The 22,964-nt window shown below is 50.2% G+C and overlaps 1 protein-coding gene across 1 annotated transcript in view; it reads left to right on the top strand.

Moving 5' to 3' along the window:
- The window catches only part of man2c1 (mannosidase, alpha, class 2C, member 1), an 88,342-nt gene that overhangs the window by 55,024 nt on the left and 10,354 nt on the right, over window positions 1-22,964 (top strand). The window contains exons 15-23 of the mRNA XM_045706460.1: window positions 3,196-3,281; window positions 4,006-4,176; window positions 4,566-4,648; window positions 4,778-4,872; window positions 8,089-8,193; window positions 8,647-8,803; window positions 12,473-12,616; window positions 17,985-18,094; window positions 18,273-18,352. Of these exons, the coding sequence (XP_045562416.1) occupies window positions 3,196-3,281; window positions 4,006-4,176; window positions 4,566-4,648; window positions 4,778-4,872; window positions 8,089-8,193; window positions 8,647-8,803; window positions 12,473-12,616; window positions 17,985-18,094; window positions 18,273-18,352 (1,031 nt within the window). The remainder of the gene's footprint in view (window positions 1-3,195; window positions 3,282-4,005; window positions 4,177-4,565; window positions 4,649-4,777; window positions 4,873-8,088; window positions 8,194-8,646; window positions 8,804-12,472; window positions 12,617-17,984; window positions 18,095-18,272; window positions 18,353-22,964) is intronic.

The raw sequence follows: 22,964 nt of genomic DNA, 5'->3' as shown, positions 1-22,964 counted from the left end.
ATCTCCCTGGGCCCTCAACACTACTAAAACGTTGACATCTCCCTAGGCCCTCAACACTACTAGTTAACGTTGACATCTCCCTAGGCCCTCAACACTACTAGTTAACGTTAACATCTCCCTAGGCCCTCAACACTACTAGTTAACGTTGACATCTCCCTAGGCCCTCAACACTACTAGTTAACACTGACATCTCCCTAGGCCCTCAACACTACTAAACCGTTGACATCTCCCTGGGCCCTCAACACTACTAAAACGTTGACATCTCCCTAGGCCCTCAACACTACTAGTTAACGTTGACATCTCCCTAGGCCCTCAACACTACTAGTTAACGTTGACATCTCCCTGGGCCCTCAACACTACTAGTTAACGTTGACATCTCCCTGGGCCCTCAACACTACTAGTTAACGCTGACATCTCCCTGGGCCCTCAACACTACTAGTTAACGCTGACATCTCCCTAGGCCCTCAACACTACTAGTTAACGCTGACATCTCCCTAGGCCCTCAACACTACTAGTTAACGCTGACATCTCCCTAGGCCCTCAACACTACTAGTTAACGCTGACATCTCCCTAGGCCCTCAACACTACTAGTTAACGTTGACATCTCCCTGGGCCCTCAACACTACTAAAACGTTTTCATCTCCCTGGGCCCTCAACACTACTAGTTAACGCTGACATCTCCCTAGGCCCTCAACACTACTAGTTAACGTTGACATCTCCCTAGGCCCTCAACACTACTAGTTAACGTTTTCATCTCCCTGGGCCCTCAACACTACTAAAACGTTGACATCTCCCTGGGCCCTCAACACTCTACTAAAACGTTTTCATCTCCCTAGGCCCTCAACACTACTAGTTAACGCTGACATCTCCCTAGGCCCTCAACACTACTAGTTAACGTTGACATCTCCCTAGGCCCTCAACACTACTAGTTAACGTTGTCATCTCCCTAGGCCCTCAACACTACTAGTTAACGCTGACATCTCCCTAGGCCCTCAACACTACTAGTTAACGCTGACATCTCCCTAGGCCCTCAACACTACTAGTTAACGTTGACATCTCCCTAGGCCCTCAACACTACTAAAACGTTGACATCTCCCTAGGCCCTCAACACTACTAGTTAACGCTGACATCTCCCTAGGCCCTCAACACTACTAGTTAACGCTGACATCTCCCTAGGCCCTCAACACTACTAGTTAACGTTGACATCTCCCTAGGCCCTCAACACTACTAGTTAACGCTGACATCTCCCTAGGCCCTCAACACTACTAAACCGTTGACATCTCCCTGGGCCCTCAACACTACTAGTTAACGCTGACATCTCCCTAGGCCCTCAACACTACTAAAACGTTGACATCTCCCTGGGCCCTCAACACTACTAAAACGTTTTCATCTCCCTGGGCCCTCAACACTACTAGTTAACGTTGACATCTCCCTAGGCCCTCAACACTACTAGTTAACGTTGACATCTCCCTGGGCCCTCAACACTACTAGTTAACGCTGACATCTCCCTAGGCCCTCAACACTACTAAAACGTTAACATCTCCCTAGGCCCTCAACACTACTAGTTAACGTTAACATCTCCCTAGGCCCTCAACACTACTAAAACGTTGACATCTCCCTAGGCCCTCAACACTACTAAAACGTTAACATCTCCCTGGGCCCTCAACACTACTAGTTAACGTTAACATCTCCCTAGGCCCTCAACACTACTAGTTAACGTTAACATCTCCCTAGGCCCTCAACACTACTAGTTAACGTTGACATCTCCCTAGGCCCTCAACACTACTAGTTAACGTTGACATCTCCCTAGGCCCTCAACACTACTAGTTAACGTTGACATCTCCCTAGGCCCTCAACACTACTAAAACGTTGACATCTCCCTGGGCCCTCAACACTACTAGTTAACGTTGACATCTCCCTAGGCCCTCAACACTACTAGTTAACGTTAACATCTCCCTAGGCCCTCAACACTACTAGTTAACGTTGACATCTCCCTAGGCCCTCAACACTACTAGTTAACGCTGACATCTCCCTGGGCCCTCAACACTACTAAACCGTTGACATCTCCCTAGGCCCTCAACACTACTAAACCGTTGACATCTCCCTGGGCCCTCAACACTACTAAACCGTTGACATCTCCCTAGGCCCTCAACACTACTAGTTAACGTTGACATCTCCCTAGGCCCTCAACACTACTAGTTAACGTTGACATCTCCCTAGGCCCTCAACACTACTAGTTAACGTTAACATCTCCCTAGGCCCTCAACACTACTAAACCGTTGACATCTCCCTGGGCCCTCAACACTACTAAACCGTTGACATCTCCCTAGGCCCTCAACACTACTAGTTAACGTTGACATCTCCCTAGGCCCTCAACACTACTAGTTAACGTTGTCATCTCCCTAGGCCCTCAACACTACTAGTTAACGTTGTCATCTCCCTGGGCCCTCAACACTACTAGTTAACGTTGTCATCTCCCTAGACCCTCAACACTACTAAAACGTTGTCATCTCCCTAGACCCTCAACACTACTAGTTAACGCTGACATCTCCCTAGGCCCTCAACACTACTAGTTAACGCTGACATCTCCCTAGGCCCTCAACACTACTAAACCGTTGACATCTCCCTAGGCCCTCAACACTACTAGTTAACGTTGACATCTCCCTGGGCCCTCAACACTACTAGTTAACGCTGACATCTCCCTAGGCCCTCAACACTACTAGTTAACGCTGACATCTCCCTAGGCCCTCAACACTACTAGTTAACGTTAACATCTCCCTGGGCCCTCAACACTACTAGTTAACGCTGACATCTCCCTAGGCCCTCAACACTACTAGTTAACGCTGACATCTCCCTAGGCCCTCAACACTACTAGTTAACGTTGACATCTCCCTAGGCCCTCAACACTACTAGTTAACGTTGTCATCTCCCTAGGCCCTCAACACTACTAGTTAACGCTGACATCTCCCTAGGCCCTCAACACTACTAGTTAACGCTGACATCTCCCTAGGCCCTCAACACTACTAAACCGTTGACATCTCCCTAGGCCCTCAACACTACTAGTTAACGCTGACATCTCCCTAGGCCCTCAACACTACTAAACCATGCTCTACCCACTGAGCGACACGGGACATTTTAGAGTCATATTTATATAATATTTTTCACACAACTCTACAATTGTGTTTTGTTTTTCAGGCAGCTCCTCCTGAACCAGTTCCATGATGTGATTCCTGGCACCTGTATAGAGATGGTGGTAGAGGACGCACTGAGATATTACCAAGGTATATAACAGCACTACGATATTATCAAGGTATATAACAGCTGTATATTATCAAGGTATATAACAGCTGTATATTATCAAGGTATATAACAGCACTGAGATTATCAAGGTATATAACAGCACTGAGATTATCAAGGTATATAACAGCACTGAGATTATCAAGGTATATAACAGCACTGAGATTATCAAGGTATATAACAGCTGTATATTATCAAGGTATATAACAGCACTGAGATTATCAAGGTATATAACAGCTGTAAATTATCAAGGTATATAACAGCACTGAGATATTATCAAGGTATATAACAGCTGTAAATTATCAAGGTATATAACAGCACTGAGATTATCAAGGTATATAACAGCACTGAGATTATCAAGGTATATAACAGCTGTATATTATCAAGGTATATAACAGCACTGAGATATTATCAAGGTATATAACAGCTGTAAATTATCAAGATAAAGGAAAAAAAGACCATAATGACAATAGCAGACAGTTCTTTGTTTAAAACCATTCCATGTGGAGTGTGAACCCCAATTCCTGTGTGTGTGTGTGTGTGTGTGTGTGTGTGTGTGTGTGTGTGTGTGTGTGTGTGTGTGTGTGTGTGTGTGTGTGTGTGTGTGTGTGTGTGTGTGTGTGTGTGTGTGTGTGTGTGTGTGTGTGTGTGTGTGTGTGTGTGTGTGTGTGTGTGTGTGTGTGTGTCCCCCTCCCCCGTGTCCCTCAGATATCCATACCACGGGGACCAGACTGCTGCGTGTCTCCTGTGAGGCCCTGCTGTCTAAAGGGGCTACGACGCAGACAGGAAACACTGACAGTTCCGTTGCTGTCCTCAACACTCTGCCCTGGGAACGCACCGAGGTCCTCCCGCTGACAGGGGGCGCTCCTGAACACCTCGGTACGGTAACTGACTATTATAGCGTGAATACTCACGGATCATTGACGCAGTGCAGTTATTCTAAAACACAACACAATGGTTTTGTTCTTTCACAATTCAACTCGTCAGTTATTTAGAAGCGATGCGTAGGTGAACTGAGCCCCCGTGTGGCTCAGCTGGTAGAGCGTGGTGTTTTGCAACGCCAGGGTTGTGGGTTCGATTCCCACGGGGGACCAGTATGGAAGAAAAAAAATGGATTAAATGTAAATGTATGAAATGCTCTGGATAAGAGCGTCTGCTAAATGACTAAAAATGTAAAATGTGTAGGCCTGTTTCATGTCCCTGCATGTCCGTATCTCTCCGTCTGCCATTGTGAAAGTAAGTGTTATTATTCCTGTGTTATTCTGTAGCTCTGGTGACAGTCCCCAGTCTCGCTGTAGTTTCTGTCTGTGATGCCACTGCTACCAAACCTCTGGTCTCAGTCAAGGTTCAGGTAATATACACTACATAGCTAGGGACATTTCATTTTGATTCATGGGAATAGTTCATTATTTGATAAAAATGTCACTTTTATTTGACGCTTTCAGTTGATAATCTTAGTTTGAATGTTGTTCTATCGTAGGCTGATGGTACTGTCCTCATGGAAAATGGGATATTACATGCTGTCGTTAATAAGGATGGAGGGCTGGCTTCCTTGTACCTGGTCAAGACCAACAGGTAAAATCCCATCCTCAGAAGGCGCGTTCACACTGCACTTTAGCCCTGTGGCTAAGAACCTCCTCAGCCCTGTGGCTAAGAACCTCCTCAGCCCTCCTCAGCCCTGTGGCTAAGAACCTCCTCAGCCCTCCTCAGCCCTGTGGCTAAGAACCTCCTCAGCCCTCCTCAGCCCTGTGGCTAAGAGCCTCCTCAGCCCTGTGGCTAAGAATCTCCTCAGCCCTCCTCAGCCCTGTGGCTAAGAACCTCCTCAGCCCTCCTCAGCCCTGTGGCTAAGAACCTCCTCAGCCCTCCTCAGCCCTGTGGCTAAGAGTCTCCTCAGCCCTCCTCAGCCCTGTGGCTAAGAACCTCCTCAGCCCTCCTCAGCCCTGTGGCTAAGAACCTCCTCAGCCCTCCTCAGCCCTGTGGCTAAGAACCTCCTCAGCCCTGTGGCTAAGAACCTCCTCAGCCCTCCTCAGCCCTGTGGCTAAGAACCTCCTCAGCCCTGTGGCTAAGAACCTCCTCAGCCCTCCTCAGCCCTGTGGCTAAGAGCCTCCTCAGCCCTCCTCAGCCCTGTGGCTAAGAACCTCCTCAGCCCTCCTCAGTCCTGTGGCTAAGAACCTCCTCAGCCCTGTGGCTAAGAACCTCCTCAGCCCTCCTCAGCCCTGTGGCTAAGAACCTCCTCAGCCCTCCTCAGCCCTGTGGCTAAGAGCCTCCTCAGCCCTCCTCAGCCCTGTGGCTAAGAACCTCCTCAGCCCTCCTCAGCCCTGTGGCTAAGAGCCTCCTCAGCCCTCCTCAGCCCTGTGGCTAAGAGCCTCCTCAGCCTTGTGGCTAAGAGCCTCCTCAGCCCTCCTCAGCCCTGTGGCTAAGAACCTCCTCAGCCCTCCTCAGCCCTGTGGCTAAGAGCCTCCTCAGCCCTGTGGCTAAGAGCCTCCTCAGCCCTCCTCAGCCCTGTGGCTAAGGACCTCCTCAGCTAGCGCCCAATTGTCTCCCATTCACTCCTTGAAGGAGAGCTCTCCTTGTCCCAAAATCTCCCAGAATGCACCGAGCAGCCCACTGACAACGCACACAATTGGCGTCAATACAATTTCAATGGAGTATCGCGTCTCCTCAAAAGTATCTCTGTCCACGGAGAACATTTCAGACAGCTAGACACCAAGGTTTATACAAACCATCACTGCTGGAAACAAAATGACAGGCTAGAACCAAAAGGATATATTATGTTAAATGCTTTATTGCTTATAAAACCCCCAGTGTCTGGTCTGGAGCTTGAAGTCACGAGCTCTGCTGGTCGGCTACTGCATAGTAACCTAGCGGTGCCAAAAGCCCCGGGTCTGCTACTGCATAGCAACCTAGCGGTGCCAAAAGCCCTGTTCTGCCCTGGAAAATCCTATGTAAATGACGATCTGCAGAAGGCTGCTTTGTGGAGGCTATATACAGGGGGTACAGAGTCAATGTGGAGGCTATATACAGGGGGTACCGGTACAGAGTCAATGTGGAGGCTATATACAGGGGGTACCGGTACAGAGTCAATGTGGAGGCTATATACAGGGGGTACCGGTACAGAGTCAATGTGGAGGCTATATACAGGGGGTACCGGTACAGAGTCAATGTGGAGGCTATATACAAGGGGTACCGGTACAGAGTCAATGTGGAGGCTATATACAGGGGGTACCGGTACAGAGTCAATGTGGAGGCTATATACAGGGGGTACCGGTACAGAGTCAATGTGGAGGCTATATACAGGGGTACCCGGTACAGAGTCAATGTGGAGGCTATATACAGGGGGTACCGGTACAGAGTCAATGTGGAGGCTATATACAGGGGGTACCGGTACAGAGTCAATGTGGAGGCTATATACAGGGGGTACCGGTACAGAGTCAATGTGGAGGCTATATACAGGGGGTACCGGTACAGAGTCAATGTGGAGGCTATATACAGGGGGTACCGGTACAGAGTCAATGTGGAGGCTATATACAGGGGGTACCGGTACAGAGTCAATGTGGAGGCTATATACAGGGGGTACCGGTACAGAGTCAATGTGGAGGCTATATACAGGGGGTACCGGTACAGAGTCAATGTGGAGGCTATATACAGGGGGTACCGGTACAGAGTCAATGTGGAGGCTATATACAGGGGGTACCGGTACAGAGTCAATGTGGAGGCTATATACAGGGGGTACCGGTACAGAGTCAATGTGGAGGCTATATACAGGGGGTACCGGTACAGAGTCAATGTGGAGGCTATATACAGGGGGTACCGGTACAGAGTCAATGTGGAGGCTATATACAGGGGGTACCGGTACAGAGTCAATGTGGAGGCTATATACAGGGGGTACCGGTACAGAGTCAATGTGGAGGCTATATACAGAGGGTACCGGTACAGAGTCAATGTGCGGGGGTACAGGTTAGTCAAGGTAATTTGTACATGTAGGTAGGGGTGAAGTGACTATGCATAGATAATAAACAGCGGGTATCAGCAGTGTACAAAAGGAATGGGGGATGGGTCAATGTAAATATTCCAGTGGCCATTTGATGAATTGTTCATTAGTCTTATGGCTTGGGGGGGTAGAAGCTGTTTAGAAGCCTCTTGGTCCTAGACTTGGTGCTCCAGTACCGCTTGCCGTGCGGTAGCAGAGAGAACAGTCTGTGACTGGGGTGACTGGAGTCTTTGACAATTTTTAGGACCTTCCTCTGACACCGCCTGGTATAGAGGTCCTGGATGGCAGGAAGCTTGGCCCCAGTGATGTACTGGGCCGTTCGCATTACCCTCTGTAGTGCCTTGCGGTCGGAGGAAGAGCAGTTGCCGTACCAGGCAGTGATGCAACCAGTCAGGATGCTCTCGATGGTGCAGCTGTAGAACTTTTTGAGGACTTGGGAACCCATACCAAATCTTCATGTTTTCCATAGAGCTGACGTCATCCACATATTCCTATCGCCATCTAATGGCTATGGTTTTATAACATCGGTGGCGTGACAAGAGATAGAATGTTGGTCACATGTGTGTTTGTCTGTTAGCCCAGGGCTAAAGCTTAGCACAGGGTTACCAAATGCCTGTGTGAGCGCAGGCTAAGCTAGCCCAGGGCCAGTTTAGCCTGAGGCTAAGAACAATACAGGGTGAAAAGATCAATATCTGCATACACACACACACACACACACACACACACACACACACACACACACACACACACACACACACAGCGAGAATGAAACCATTCTCTCTCCTCTGTGTGTGTTCCAGAGAGGCGATATCTCACGGTTGCAGTGGGAACCAGTTTGTTGTGTTTGACGATGTTCCTCTGTACTGGGACGCCTGGGACGTGATGGACTACCACTTACAGACACGGTGAGAGAACACAAACATCCTGACATCCTGTTCTCATAAGGCTGGCTGAATACAACAGGGCTCACTCTTATTGGACAAATTCAGATAATTCCTCCCTTGTTCAGGAAGTTTGGAGCCTACTGAACTCAATCCAGTATATGTAGTTTGTTACTCTGTTAGACCAGTCATGATGTCATACCAGTGTGTGTCCTCTATTGGAAGCCTGTGGTGGAAGTGGAGTGTCCTGTCCAGGTGTCATCTCCAGAGGGTCTAATCCTAACCTTAACCTCTGAACTCTGACCTTCCTATAGGAAGCCTGTAGTAGAGGTGGTCCGTCCTGTCCAGGTAGCATCTCCAGGAGGGTCTGACCTCTGAACTCTGACCTTCCTATAGGAAGCCGGTAGTAGAGGTGGTCCGTCCTGTCCAGGTAGCATCTCCAGGGGGTCTGACCTCTGAACTCTGACCTTCCTATAGGAAGCCGGTGGTAGAGGTGGTCCGTCCTGTCCAGGTAGCATCTCCAGGAGGACTGAGAGGCAGTGTGACCTTCACTCTCAGGATCAGCGATAAGAGCACCATCACCCAGGAGATCATCCTGGACGCCATGTGTCCTTATGTCAGGTTTAATACTCAGGTACTGTAGACGTCATGTGTCCTTATGTCAGGTTTAATACTCAGGTACTGTAGACGTCATGTGTCCTTATGTCAGGTTTAATACTCAGGTACTGTAGACGTCATGTGTCCTTATGTCAGGTTTAATACTCAGGTACTGTAGATGTCATGTGTCCTTATGTCAGGTTTAATACTCAGGTACTGTAGATGTCATGTGTCCTTATGTCAAGTTTAATACTCAGGTACTGTAGACGTCATGTGTCCTTATGTCAGGTTTAATACTCAGGTACTGTAGACGTCATGTGTCCTTATGTCAGGTTTAATACTCAGGTACTGTAGACGTCATGTGTCCTTATGTCAGGTTTAATACTCAGGTACTGTAGACGCCATGTGTCCTTATGTCAGGTTTAATACTCAGGTACTGTAGACGTCATGTGTCCTTATGTCAGGTTTAATACTCAGGTACTGTAGACGTCATGTGTCCTTATGTCAGGTTTAATACTCAGGTACTGTAGACGTCATGTGTCCTTATGTCAGGTTTAATACTCAGGTACTGTAGACGCCATGTGTCCTTATGTCAGGTTTAATACTCAGGTACTGTAGATGTCATGTGTCCTTATGTCAGGTTTAATACTCAGGTACTGTAGACGTCATGTGTCCTTATGTCAGGTTTAATACTCAGGTACTGTAGACGTCATGTGTCCTTATGTCAGGTTTAATACTCAGGTACAGTAGATGTCATGTGTCCTTATGTCAGGTTTAATACTCAGGTACTGTAGACGTCATGTGTCCTTATGTCAGGTTTAATACTCAGGTACTGTAGACGTCATGTGTCCTTATGTCAGGTTTAATACTCAGGTACTGTAGACGTCATGTGTCCTTATGTCAGGTTTAATACTCAGGTACTGTAGACGTCATGTGTCCTTATGTCAGGTTTAATACTCAGGTACTGTAGACGTCATGTGTCCTTATGTCAGGTTTAATACTCAGGTACTGTAGACGTCATGTGTCCATACTGTTGTTTATTCCAGGTGGAGTGGTTTCAGTCTCATACTGTTGTTTATTCCAGGTGGAATGGTTTCAGTCTCATACTGTTGTTTATTCCAGGTGGAGTGGTTTCAGTCTCATACTGTTGTTTATTCCAGGTGGAATGGTTTCAGTCTCATACTGTTGTTTATTCCAGGTGGAATGGTTTCAGTCTCATACTGTTGTTTATTCCAGGTGGAGTGGTTTCAGTCTCATACTGTTGTTTATTCCAGGTGGAGTGGTTTCAGTCTCATACTGTTGTTTATTCCAGGTGGAGTGGTTTCAGTCTCATACTGTTGTTTATTCCAGGTGGAGTGGTTTCAGTCTCATACTGTTGTTTATTCCAGGTGGAATGGTTTCAGTCTCATACTGTTGTTTATTCCAGGTGGAGTGGTTTCAGTCTCATACTGTTGTTTATTCCAGTTGGAATGGTTTCAGTCTCATACTGTTGTTTATTCCAGTTGGAGTGGTTTCAGTCTCATACTGTTGTTTATTCCAGGTGGAGTGGTTTCAGTCTCATACTGTTGTTTATTCCAGGTGGAGTGGTTTCAGTCTCATACTGTTGTTTATTCCAGGTGGAGTGGTTTCAGTCTCATACTGTTGTTTATTCCAGGTGGAGTGGTTTCAGTCTCATACTGTTGTTTATTCCAGTTGGAATGGTTTCAGTCTCATACTGTTGTTTATTCCAGGTGGAGTGGTTTCAGTCTCATACTGTTGTTTATTCCAGGTGGAGTGGTTTCAGTCTCATACTGTTGTTTATTCCAGGTGGAGTGGTTTCAGTCTCATACTGTTGTTTATTCCAGGTGGAATGGTTTCAGTCTCATACTGTTGTTTATTCCAGGTGGAGTGGTTTCAGTCTCATACTGTTGTTTATTCCAGGTGGAGTGGTTTCAGTCTCATACTGTTGTTTATTCCAGGTGGAATGGTTTCAGTCTCATACTGTTGTTTATTCCAGGTGGAGTGGTTTCAGTCTCATACTGTTGTTTATTCCAGGTGGAATGGTTTCAGTCTCATACTGTTGTTTATTCCAGGTGGAGTGGTTTCAGTCTCATACTGTTGTTTATTCCAGGTGGAGTGGTTTCAGTCTCATACTGTTGTTTATTCCAGGTGGAGTGGTTTCAGTCTCATACTGTTGTTTATTCCAGTTGGAATGGTTTCAGTCTCATACTGTTGTTTATTCCAGGTGGAGTGGTTTCAGTCTCATACTGTTGTTTATTCCAGGTGGAGTGGTTTCAGTCTCATACTGTTGTTTATTCCAGGTGGAGTGGTTTCAGTCTCATACTGTTGTTTATTCCAGGTGGAGTGGTTTCAGTCTCATACTGTTGTTTATTCCAGGTGGAGTGGTTTCAGTCTCATACTGTTGTTTATTCCAGGTGGAGTGGTTTCAGTCTCATACTGTTGTTTATTCCAGTTGGAATGGTTTCAGTCTCATACTGTTGTTTATTCCAGGTGGAATGGTTTCAGTCTCATACTGTTGTTTATTCCAGGTGGAGTGGTTTCAGTCTCATACTGTTGTTTATTCCAGGTGGAGTGGTTTCAGTCTCATACTGTTGTTTATTCCAGGTGGAGTGGTTTCAGTCTCATACTGTTGTTTATTCCAGGTGGAGTGGTTTCAGTCTCATACTGTTGTTTATTCCAGGTGGAGTGGTTTCAGTCTCATACTGTTGTTTATTCCAGGTGGAGTGGTTTCAGTCTCATACTGTTGTTTATTCCAGGTGGAGTGGTTTCAGTCTCATACTGTTGTTTATTCCAGGTGGAATGGTTTCAGTCTCATACTGTTGTTTATTCCAGGTGGAGTGGTTTCAGTCTCATACTGTTGTTTATTCCAGTTGGAATGGTTTCAGTCTCATACTGTTGTTTATTCCAGGTGGAGTGGTTTCAGTCTCATACTGTTGTTTATTCCAGTTGGAATGGTTTCAGTCTCATACTGTTGTTTATTCCAGGTGGAATGGTTTCAGTCTCATACTGTTGTTTATTCCAGGTGGAATGGTTTCAGTCTCATACTGTTGTTTATTCCAGGTGGAGTGGTTTCAGTCTCATACTGTTGTTTATTCCAGGTGGAGTGGTTTCAGTCTCATACTGTTGTTTATTCCAGGTGGAGTGGTTTCAGTCTCATACTGTTGTTTATTCCAGGTGGAGTGGTTTCAGTCTCATACTGTTGTTTATTCCAGGTGGAGTGGTTTCAGTCTCATACTGTTGTTTATTCCAGGTGGAATGGTTTCAGTCTCATACTGTTGTTTATTCCAGGTGGAGTGGTTTCAGTCTCATACTGTTGTTTATTCCAGGTGGAGTGGTTTCAGTCTCATACTGTTGTTTATTCCAGGTGGAGTGGTTTCAGTCTCATACTGTTGTTTATTCCAGGTGGAGTGGTTTCAGTCTCATACTGTTGTTTATTCCAGGTGGAGTGGTTTCAGTCTCATACTGTTGTTTATTCCAGGTGGAGTGGTTTCAGTCTCATACTGTTGTTTATTCCAGGTGGAGTGGTTTCAGTCTCATACTGTTGTTTATTCCAGGTGGAGTGGTTTCAGTCTCATACTGTTGTTTATTCCAGGTGGAGTGGTTTCAGTCTCATACTGTTGTTTATTCCAGGTGGAGTGGTTTCAGTCTCATACTGTTGTTTATTCCAGGTGGAGTGGTTTCAGTCTCATACTGTTGTTTATTCCAGGTGGAATGGTTAGAGTCCCATAAGTTCCTGAAGGTAGAGTTCCCAGTGAGGGTGAGGAGCCCCAACGCCACCTATGAGATCCAGTTTGGACACCTGCAGAGACCCACACACAGGAACACGAGCTGGGATTGGGCCCGCTTCGAGGTACCAGCCTAGTCCCCCCAAAGAGCTCTACAGTAACCAGCCTAGTCCCCCAAAGAGCTCTACAGTAACCAGCCTAGTCCCCCAAAGAGCTTTACAGTAACCAGCCTAGTCCCCCAAAGAGCCCTACAGTAACCAGCCTAGTCCCCCAAAGAGCCCTACAGTAGTCAGCCTAGTCCCCCAAAGAGCTCTACAGTAACCAGCCTAGTCCCCCAAAGAGCCCTACAGTAACCAGCCTAGTCCCCCAAAGAGCTCTACAGTAACCAGCCTAGTCCCCCAAAGAGCCCTACAGTAACCAGCCTAGTCCCCCCAAAGAGCCCTACAGTAACCAGCCTAGTCCCCCAAAGAGCTCTACAGTAACCAGCCTAGTCCCCCAAAGAGCCCTACAGTAACCAGCCTAGTCCCCCAAAGAGCCCTACAGTAACCAGCCTAGTCCCCCCAAAGAGCTCTACAGTAACCAGCCTAGTCCCCCAAAGAGCTCTACAGTAACCAGCCTAGTCCCCCAAAGAGCTTTACAGTAACCAGCCTAGTCCCCCCAAAGAGCCCTACAGTAACCAGCCTAGTCCCCCAAAGAGCCCTACAGTAACCAGCCTAGTCCCCCAAAGAGCTTTACAGTAACCAGCCTAGTCCCCCAAAGAGCTCTACAGTAACCAGCCTAGTCCCCCCAAAGAGCCCTACAGTAACCAGCCTAGTCCCCCAAAGAGCCCTACAGTAACCAGCCTAGTCCCCCAAAGAGCTCTATAGTAACCAGCCTAGTCCCCCAAAGAGCCCTACAGTAACCAGCCTAGTCCCCCAAAGAGCTCTACAGTAACCAGCCTAGTCCCCCAAAGAGCTCTACAGTAACCAGCCTAGTCCCTCAAAGAGCCCTACAGTAACCAGCCTAGTCCCCCAAAGAGCTCTACAGTAACCAGCCTAGTCCCCCAAAGAGCTCTACAGTAACCAGCCTAGTCCCCCAAAGAGCCCTACAGTAACCAGCCTAGTCCCCCCAAAGAGCTCTACAGTAACCAGCCTAGTCCCCCAAAGAGCTCTACAGTAACCAGCCTAGTCCCCCAAAGAGCTCTACAGTAACCAGCCTAGTCCCCCAAAGAGCTCTACAGTAACCAGCCTAGTCCCCCAAAGAGCTCTACAGTAACCAGCCTAGTCCCCCAAAGAGCTCTACAGTAACCAGCCTAGTCCCCCAAAGAGCTCTACAGTAACCAGCCTAGTCCCCCAAAGAGCTCTACAGTAACCAGCCTAGTCCCCCAAAGAGCCCTACAGTAACCAGCCTAGTCCCCCAAAGAGCCCTACAGTAACCAGCCTAGTCCCCCAAAGAGCCCTACAGTAACCAGCCTAGTCCCCCAAAGAGCTCTACAGTAACCAGCCTAGTCCCCCAAAGAGCCCTACAGTAACCAGCCTAGTCCCCCCAAAGAGCTCTACAGTAACCAGCCTAGTCCCCCAAAGAGCTCTACAGTAACCAGCCTAGTCCCCCCAAAGAGCTCTACAGTAACCAGCCTAGTCCCCCAAAGAGCCCTACAGTAACCAGCCTAGTCCCCCAAAGAGCCCTACAGTAACCAGCCTAGTCCCCCAAAGAGCCCTACAGTAACCAGCCTAGTCCCCCAAAGAGCCCTACAGTAACCAGCCTAGTCCCTCAAAGAGCCCTACAGTAACCAGCCTAGTCCCCCAAAGAGCCCTACAGTAACCAGCCTAGTCCCCCAAAGAGCCCTACAGTAACCAGCCTAGTCCCCCAAAGAGCTCTACAGTAACCAGCCTAGTCCCCCAAAGAGCCCTACAGTAACCAGCCTAGTCCCCCAAAGAGCCCTACAGTAACCAGCCTAGTCCCCCAAAGAGCTCTACAGTAACCAGCCTAGTCCCCCAAAGAGCTCTACAGTAACCAGCCTAGTCCCCCAAAGAGCCCTACAGTAACCAGCCTAGTCCCCCAAAGAGCCCTACAGTAACCAGCCTAGTCCCCCAAAGAGCTCTACAGTAACCAGCCTAGTCCCCCAAAGAGCTCTACAGTAACCAGCCTAGTCCCCCAAAGAGCCCTACAGTAACCAGCCTAGTCCCCCAAAGAGCTCTACAGTAACCAGCCTAGTCCCCCAAAGAGCTCTACAGTAACCAGCCTAGTCCCCCAAAGAGCTCTACATTAACCAGCCTAGTCCCCCAAAGAGCTCTACAGTAACCAGCCTAGTCCCCCCAAAGAGCTCTACAGTAACCAGCCTAGTCCCCCAAAGAGCCCCTACAGTAACCAGCCTAGTCCCCCCAAAGAGCCCTACAGTAACCAGCCTAGTCCCCCCAAAGAGCTCTACAGTAACCAGCCTAGTCCCCCCAAAGAGCTCTACAGTAACCAGCCTAGTCCCCCAAAGAGCTCTACAGTAACCAGCCTAGTCCCCCAAAGAGCTCTACAGTAACCAGCCTAGTCCCCCCAAAGAGCCCTACAGTAACCAGCCTAGTCCCCCAAAGAGCCCTACAGTAACCAGCCTAGTCCCCCAAAGAGCTCTACAGTAACCAGCCTAGTCCCCCAAAGAGCCCTACAGTAACCAGCCTAGTCCCCCAAAGAGCTCTACAGTAACCAGCCTAGTCCCCCAAAGAGCCCTACAGTAACCAGCCTAGTCCCTCAAAGAGCTCTACAGTAACCAGCCTAGTCCCCCAAAGAGCCCTACAGTAACCAGCCTAGTCCCCCAAAGAGCTCTACAGTAACCAGCCTAGTCCCCCCAAAGAGCCCTACAGTAACCAGCCTAGTCCCCCAAAGAGCTCTACAGTAACCAGCCTAGTCCCCCAAAGAGCTCTACAGTAACCAGCCTAGTCCCCCAAAGAGCTCTACAGTAACCAGCCTAGTCCCCCAAAGAGCTCTACAGTAACCAGCCTAGTCCCCCAAAGAGCCCTACAGTAACCAGCCTAGTCCCCCAAAGAGCCCTACAGTAACCAGCCTAGTCCCCCAAAGAGCTCTACAGTAACCAGCCTAGTCCCCCAAAGAGCCCTACAGTAACCAGCCTAGTCCCTCAAAGAGCTCTACAGTAACCAGCCTAGTCCCCCAAAGAGCCCTACAGTAACCAGCCTAGTCCCCCAAAGAGCTCTACAGTAACCAGCCTAGTCCCCCAAAGAGCCCTACAGTAACCAGCCTAGTCCCCCAAAGAGCTCTACAGTAACCAGCCTAGTCCCCCAAAGAGCTCTACAGTAACCAGCCTAGTCCCCCAAAGAGCTCTACAGTAACCAGCCTAGTCCCCCAAAGAGCTCTACAGTAACCAGCCTAGTCCCCCAAAGAGCCCTACAGTAACCAGCCTAGTCCCCCAAAGAGCCCTACAGTAACCAGCCTAGTCCCCCAAAGAGCTCTACAGTAACCAGCCTAGTCCCCCAAAGAGCCCTACAGTAACCAGCCTAGTCCCCCAAAGAGCCCTACAGTAACCAGCCTAGTCCCCCCAAAGAGCTTTACAGTAACCAGCCTAGTCCCCCAAAGAGCCCTACAGTAACCAGCCTAGTCCCCCAAAGAGCTTTACAGTAACCAGCCTAGTCCCCCAAAGAGCTCTACAGTAACCAGCCTAGTCCCCCAAAGAGCCCTACAGTAACCAGCCTAGTCCCCCAAAGAGCCCTACAGTAACCAGCCTAGTCCCCCAAAGAGCTCTACAGTAACCAGCCTAGTCCCCCAAAGAGCTCTACAGTAACCAGCCTAGTCCCCCAAAGAGCCCTACAGTAACCAGCCTAGTCCCCCAAAGAGCTCTACAGTAACCAGCCTAGTCCCCCAAAGAGCCCTACAGTAACCAGCCTAGTCCCCCAAAGAGCTCTACAGTAACCAGCCTAGTCCCCCCAAAGAGCTCTACAGTAACCAGCCTAGTCCCCCAAAGAGCCCTACAGTAACCAGCCTAGTCCCCCAAAGAGCTCTACATTAACCAGCCTAGTCCCCCAAAGAGCCCTACAGTAACCAGCCTAGTCCCCCAAAGAGCCCTACAGTAACCAGCCTAGTCCCCCAAAGAGCTCTACAGTAACCAGCCTAGTCCCCCAAAGAGCTCTACAGTAACCAGCCTAGTCCCCCAAAGAGCCCTACAGTAACCAGCCTAGTCCCCCAAAGAGCTCTACAGTAACCAGCCTAGTCCCCCAAAGAGCCCTACAGTAACCAGCCTAGTCCCCCAAAGAGCCCTACAGTAACCAGCCTAGTCCCCCAAAGAGCTCTACAGTAACCAGCCTAGTCCCCAAAGAGCTCTACAGTAACCAGCCTAGTCCCCCAAAGAGCTCTACAGTAACCAGCCTAGTCCCCCAAAGAGCTCTACAGTAACCAGCCTAGTCCCCCAAAGAGCCCTACAGTAACCAGCCTAGTCCCCCAAAGAGCCCTACAGTAACCAGCCTAGTCCCCCCAAAGAGCTCTACAGTAACCAGCCTAGTCCCCCAAAGAGCTCTACAGTAACCAGCCTAGTCCCCCAAAGAGCCCTACAGTAACCAGCCTAGTCCCCCAAAGAGCTCTACAGTAACCAGCCTAGTCCCCCAAAGAGCTCTACATTAACCAGCCTAGTCCCCCAAAGAGCTCTACAGTAACCAGCCTAGTCCCCCAAAGAGCTCTACAGTAACCAGCCTAGTCCCCCAAAGAGCTTTACAGTAACCAGCCTAGTCCCCCAAAGAGCCCTACAGTAACCAGCCTAGTCCCCCAAAGAGCTCTACAGTAACCAGCCTAGTCCCCCAAAGAGCCCTACAGTAACCAGCCTAGTCCCCCAAAGAGCCCTACAGTAACCAGCCTAGTCCCCCAAAGAGCCCTACAGTAACCAGCCTAGTCCCCCAAAGAGCTCTACAGTAACCAGCCTAGTCCCCCAAAGAGCTTTACAGTAACCAGCCTAGTCCCCCAAAGAGCTCTACAGTAACCAGCCTAGTCCCCCAAAGAGCTCTACAGTAACCAGCCTAGTCCCCCAAAGAGCCCTACAGTAACCAGCCTAGTCCCCCCAAAGAGCTCTACAGTAACCAGCCTAGTCCCCCAAAGAGCTCTACAGTAACCAGCCTAGTCCCCCCAAAGAGCTCTACAGTAACCAGCCTAGTCCCCCAAAGAGCTCTACAGTAACCAGCCTAGTCCCCCAAAGAGCTCTACAGTAACCAGCCTAGTCCCCCCAAAGAGCTCTACAGTAACCAGCCTAGTCCCCCCAAAGAGCTCTACAGTAACCAGCCTAGTCCCCCCAAAGAGCTCTACAGTAACCAGCCTAGTCCCCCAAAGAGCCCTACAGTAACCAGCCTAGTCCCCCAAAGAGCCCTACAGTAACCAGCCTAGTCCCCCAAAGAGGAAGCAGAAGCAGTGACAAGAGACAATCTTTTACTGCTACTGACTGACATAACACTGCCACGAATAACCCATCTATTACCTCCCCTTAGCATTGTTGTTTTGCTGGTCCTGTAACAGTATAATAATACTCCTTCCTAGGTTTGGGGCCACAAATGGGCAGACCTATCAGAGCACGGGTTTGGAGTGTCTCTGCTGAACGACAGTAAATATGGATACTCGGTTTACCAGAACACCTTAACGCTCTCTCTGTGAGTCTGACAAATATTACAGTTTAACAAATTGTAAATGGGTGGCTCAGTAGGCAGAGAATGTTGCTTTCACCGCCAGGGGGGAAAAAAAGTGTGTTTTTACTTTATTACTAACATAGTTAACGTAGCAGCGTTCTTTCTTCTCCTTCCTAAGACTGTTTTTCTATTTTCTTAAAAGACTGCGAGCTCCCAAGGCTCCTGATGCCAACGCTGACATGGGAAGTCATCAGTTCACCTACGCTGTCATGCCACACACAGGTGAGGTACTTTTTGATCTTTGTAACATTAAAAAAATATATATATATACAATAATAATAATTAAGTTTAATGTTTATTTGCCATGTGAAATGAAGACATTGTAAATCTTACTCAACGCCAAGCTCTCATTAAACAAAACAATGAAGGAAACTTTCCGGTAATTTTTGTGACTTTCAGCTCGTTTTAATTTTGTTCCTGTTTGTGAGTTATTTTATGCAAATGTGTGCAAATTTGAATAGTTAAAGTTGAGAAAAGTTCGGATAGCCAGAAAATGTGAACGTTGGTTTGGTGTATCGAACCATTCAAGCTAAAGAGTTACAAGTATTGTTGGTGGGTATTATAAGCTAATTTATGTAGATTTAAGTAGTTATAATTTATAGTGCAGACCAGGGCTAGACAGCTACGCCCAGGGCTACACAGCTACGCCCAGGACTAGACAGCTACGCCCAGGGCTACACAGCTACTCCCAGGGCTAGACAGCTACGCCCAGGACTAGACAGCTACGCCCAGGGCTACACAGCTACGCCCAGGGCTACACAGCTACGCCCAGGGCTAGAGTTGGACCAGAGCTAGACAGCTACGCCCAGGACTAGACAGCTACGCCCAGGGCTACACAGCTACGCCCAGGGCTAGACAGCTACGCCCAGGGCTAGACAGCTACGCCCAGGACTAGACAGCTACGCCCAGGGCTACACAGCTACGCCCAGGACTAGACAGCTACGCCCAGGGCTAGACAGCTACGCCCAGGGCTACACAGCTACGCCCAGGGCTACACAGCTACGCCCAGGGCTAGAGTTGGACCAGAGCTAGACAGCTACGCCCAGGACTAGACAGCTACGCCCAGGGCTACACAGCTACGCCCAGGGCTAGACAGCTACGCCCAGGGCTAGACAGCTACGCCCAGGGCTACACAGCTACGCCCAGGGCTACACAGCTACGCCCAGGGCTACACAGCTACGCACAGGGCTACACAGCTACGCCCAGGACTAGACAGCTACGCCCAGGACTAGACAGCTACGCCCAGGACTACACAGCTACGCCCAGGACTAGACAGCTACGCCCAGGACTAGACAGCTACGCCCAGGACTAGACAGCTACGCCCAGGGCTAGACAGCTACGCCCAGGACTAGACAGCTACGCCCAGGGCTAGACAGCTACGCCCAGGGCTAGACAGCTACGCCCAGGACTAGACAGCTACGCCCAGGACTAGACAGCTACTCCCAGGACTAGAGTTGGACCAGAGCTAGACAGCTACGCCCAGGACTAGACAGCTACGCCCAGGACTAGACAGCTACGCCCAGGGCTAGACAGCTACTCCCAGGACTAGAGTTGGACCAGAGCTAGACAGCTACGCCCAGGACTAGACAGCTACGCCCAGGACTAGAGTTGGACCAGAGCTAGACAGCTACGCCCAGGACTAGACAGCTACGCCCAGGACTAGACAGCTACGCCCAGGGCTACACAGCTACGCCCAGGACTAGACAGCTACGCCCAGGGCTACACAGCTACGCCCAGGACTAGAGTTGGACCAGAGCTAGACAGCTACGCCCAGGACTAGACAGCTACGCCCAGGGCTACACAGCTACGCCCAGGGTTAGACAGCTACGCCCAGGGCTAGACAGCTACGCCCAGGACTAGACAGCTACGCCCAGGACTACACAGCTACGCCCAGGGCTAGACAGCTACGCCCAGGGCTAGACAGCTACGCCCAGGGCTACACAGCTACGCCCAGGGCTACACAGCTACGCCCAGGGCTACACAGCTACGCACAGGGCTACACAGCTACGCCCAGGACTAGACAGCTACGCCCAGGACTAGACAGCTACGCCCAGGACTACACAGCTACGCCCAGGACTAGACAGCTACGCCCAGGACTAGACAGCTACGCCCAGGACTAGACAGCTACGCCCAGGGCTAGACAGCTACGCCCAGGACTAGACAGCTACGCCCAGGGCTAGACAGCTACGCCCAGGGCTAGACAGCTACGCCCAGGACTAGACAGCTACGCCCAGGACTAGACAGCTACGCCCAGGACGAGAGTTGGACCAGAGCTAGACAGCTACGCCCAGGACTAGACAGCTACGCCCAGGACTAGACAGCTACGCCCAGGGCTAGACAGCTACTCCCAGGACTAGAGTTGGACCAGAGCTAGACAGCTACGCCCAGGACTAGAGTTGGACCAGAGCTAGACAGCTACGCCCAGGACTAGACAGCTACGCCCAGGACTAGACAGCTACGCCCAGGGCTACACAGCTACGCCCAGGACTAGACAGCTACGCCCAGGGCTACACAGCTACGCCCAGGACTAGAGTTGGACCAGAGCTAGACAGCTACGCCCAGGACTAGACAGCTACGCCCAGGGCTACACAGCTACGCCCAGGGTTAGACAGCTACGCCCAGGGCTAGACAGCTACGCCCAGGACTAGACAGCTACGCCCAGGACTAGACAGCTACGCCCAGGGCTACACAGCTACGCCCAGGGCTACACAGCTACGCCCAGGACTAGACAGCTACGCCCAGGACTAGACAGCTACGCCCAGGGCTACACAGCTACGCCCAGGGCTAGACAGCTACGCCCAGGACTAGACAGCTACGCCCAGGTCTAGACAGCTACGCCCAGGACTAGACAGCTACGCCCAGGACTAGACAGCTACGCCCAGGACTAGAGTTGGACCAGAGCTAGACAGCTACGCCCAGGACTAGACAGCTACGCCCAGGACTAGACAGCTACGCCCAGGGCTAGACAGCTACTCCCAGGACTAGAGTTGGACCAGAGCTAGACAGCTACGCCCAGGACTAGACAGCTACGCCCAGGACTAGAGTTGGACCAGAGCTAGACAGCTACGCCCAGGACTAGACAGCTACGCCCAGGACTAGACAGCTACGCCCAGGGCTAGACAGCTACTCCCAGGACTAGAGTTGGACCAGAGCTAGACAGCTACGCCCAGGACTAGACAGCTACGCCCAGGACTAGACAGCTACGCCCAGGGCTAGACAGCTACTCCCAGGACTAGAGTTGGACCAGAGCTAGACAGCTACGCCCAGGACTAGACAGCTACGCCCAGGACTAGACAGCTACGCCCAGGACTAGACAGCTACGCCCAGGACTAGACAGCTACGCCCAGGGCTAGACAGCTACTCCCAGGACTAGAGTTGGACCAGGGCTAGACAGCTACTCCCAGGGCTAGACAGCTACGCCCAGGGCTAGACAGCTACGCCCAGGGCTAGACAGCTACGCCCAGGGCTAGACAGCTACGCCCAGGACTAGACACCTACGCCCAGGACTAGACAGCTACGCCCAGGACTAGAGTTGGACCAGAGCTAGACAGCTACTGTAGCTGTGGTCTGTAGTTGTGGTCTGTAGTTGTGGTCTGTAGTTGTGGTCAGTAGTTGTGGTCTGTAGTTGTGGCCTGTAGTTATGGTCTGTAGCTGTGGTCTGTAGTTGTGGTCTGTAGTTATGGTCTGTAGTTGTGGTCAGTAGTTGTGTGGTTATGGTCTGTAGTTATGGTCTGTAGTTATGGTCTGTAGTTGTGGTCCGTAGTTGTGGTCTGTAGTTGTGGTCTGTAGTTGTGGCCTGTAGTTGTGGTCTGTAGTTGTGGTCTGTAGTTGTGGTCTGTAGTTGTGGTCTGTAGTTATGGTCTGTAGTTGTGGTCTGTAGTTGTGGTCTGTAGTTATGGTCTGTAGTTATGGTCTGTAGTTATGGTCTGTAGTTGTGGTCTGTAGTTGTGGTCTGTAGTTGTGGTCTGTAGTTATGGTCTGTAGTTATGGTCTGTAGTTGTGGCCTGTAGTTATGGTCTGTAGTTATGGTCTGTAGTTGTGGTCTGTAGTTATGGTCTGTAGTTATGGTCTGTAGTTGTGGTCCGTAGTTGAGGTCCGTAGTTGTGGTCCGTAGTTGTGGTCCGTAGTTGTGGCCTGTAGTTATGGTCTGTAGTTATGGTCTGTAGTTGTGGTCTGTAGTTGTGGTCTGTAGTTATGGTCTGTAGTTGTGGTCTGTAGTTGTAGTCTGTAGTTATAATCTCCACCCGGCACAGCCAGTAGAGGACTGGCCACCCCTCATAGCCTGGTTCCTCTGGTCTACCCAGTACAGCCAGTAGAGGACTGGCCACCCCTCATAGCCTGGTTCCTCTGGTCTACCCAGTACAGCCAGTAGAGGACTGGTCACCCCTCATAGCCTGGTTCCTCTCTACCCAGTACAGCCAGTAGAGGACTGGCCACCCCTCATAGCCTGGTTCCTCTCTACCCAGTACAGCCAGTAGAGGACTGGCCACCCCTCATAGCCTGGTTCCTCTCTACCCAGTACAGCCAGAAGAGGACTGGCCACCCCTCATAGCCTGGTTCCTCTGGTCTACCCAGTACAGCCAGTAGAGGACTGGCCACCCCTCATAGCCTGGTTCCTCTCTACCCAGTACAGCCAGTAGAGGACTGGCCACCCCTCATAGCCTGGTTCCTCTGGTCTACCCAGTACAGCCAGAAGAGGACTGGCCACCCCTCATAGCCTGGTTCCTCTGGTCTACCCAGTACAGCCAGTAGAGGACTGGTCACCCCTCATAGCCTGGTTCCTCTCTACCCAGTACAGCCAGTAGAGGACTGGTCACCCCTCATAGCCTGGTTC

The sequence above is a fragment of the Salmo salar genome, chromosome ssa23 (genome assembly GCF_905237065.1).
Source record: "Salmo salar chromosome ssa23, Ssal_v3.1, whole genome shotgun sequence".
In the NCBI taxonomy this organism is placed as follows: Eukaryota; Metazoa; Chordata; class Actinopteri; order Salmoniformes; family Salmonidae; genus Salmo; species Salmo salar.
Note: the sequence above shows the minus strand (reverse complement) of the source record. Positions and strands in the feature narration are given on the sequence as shown.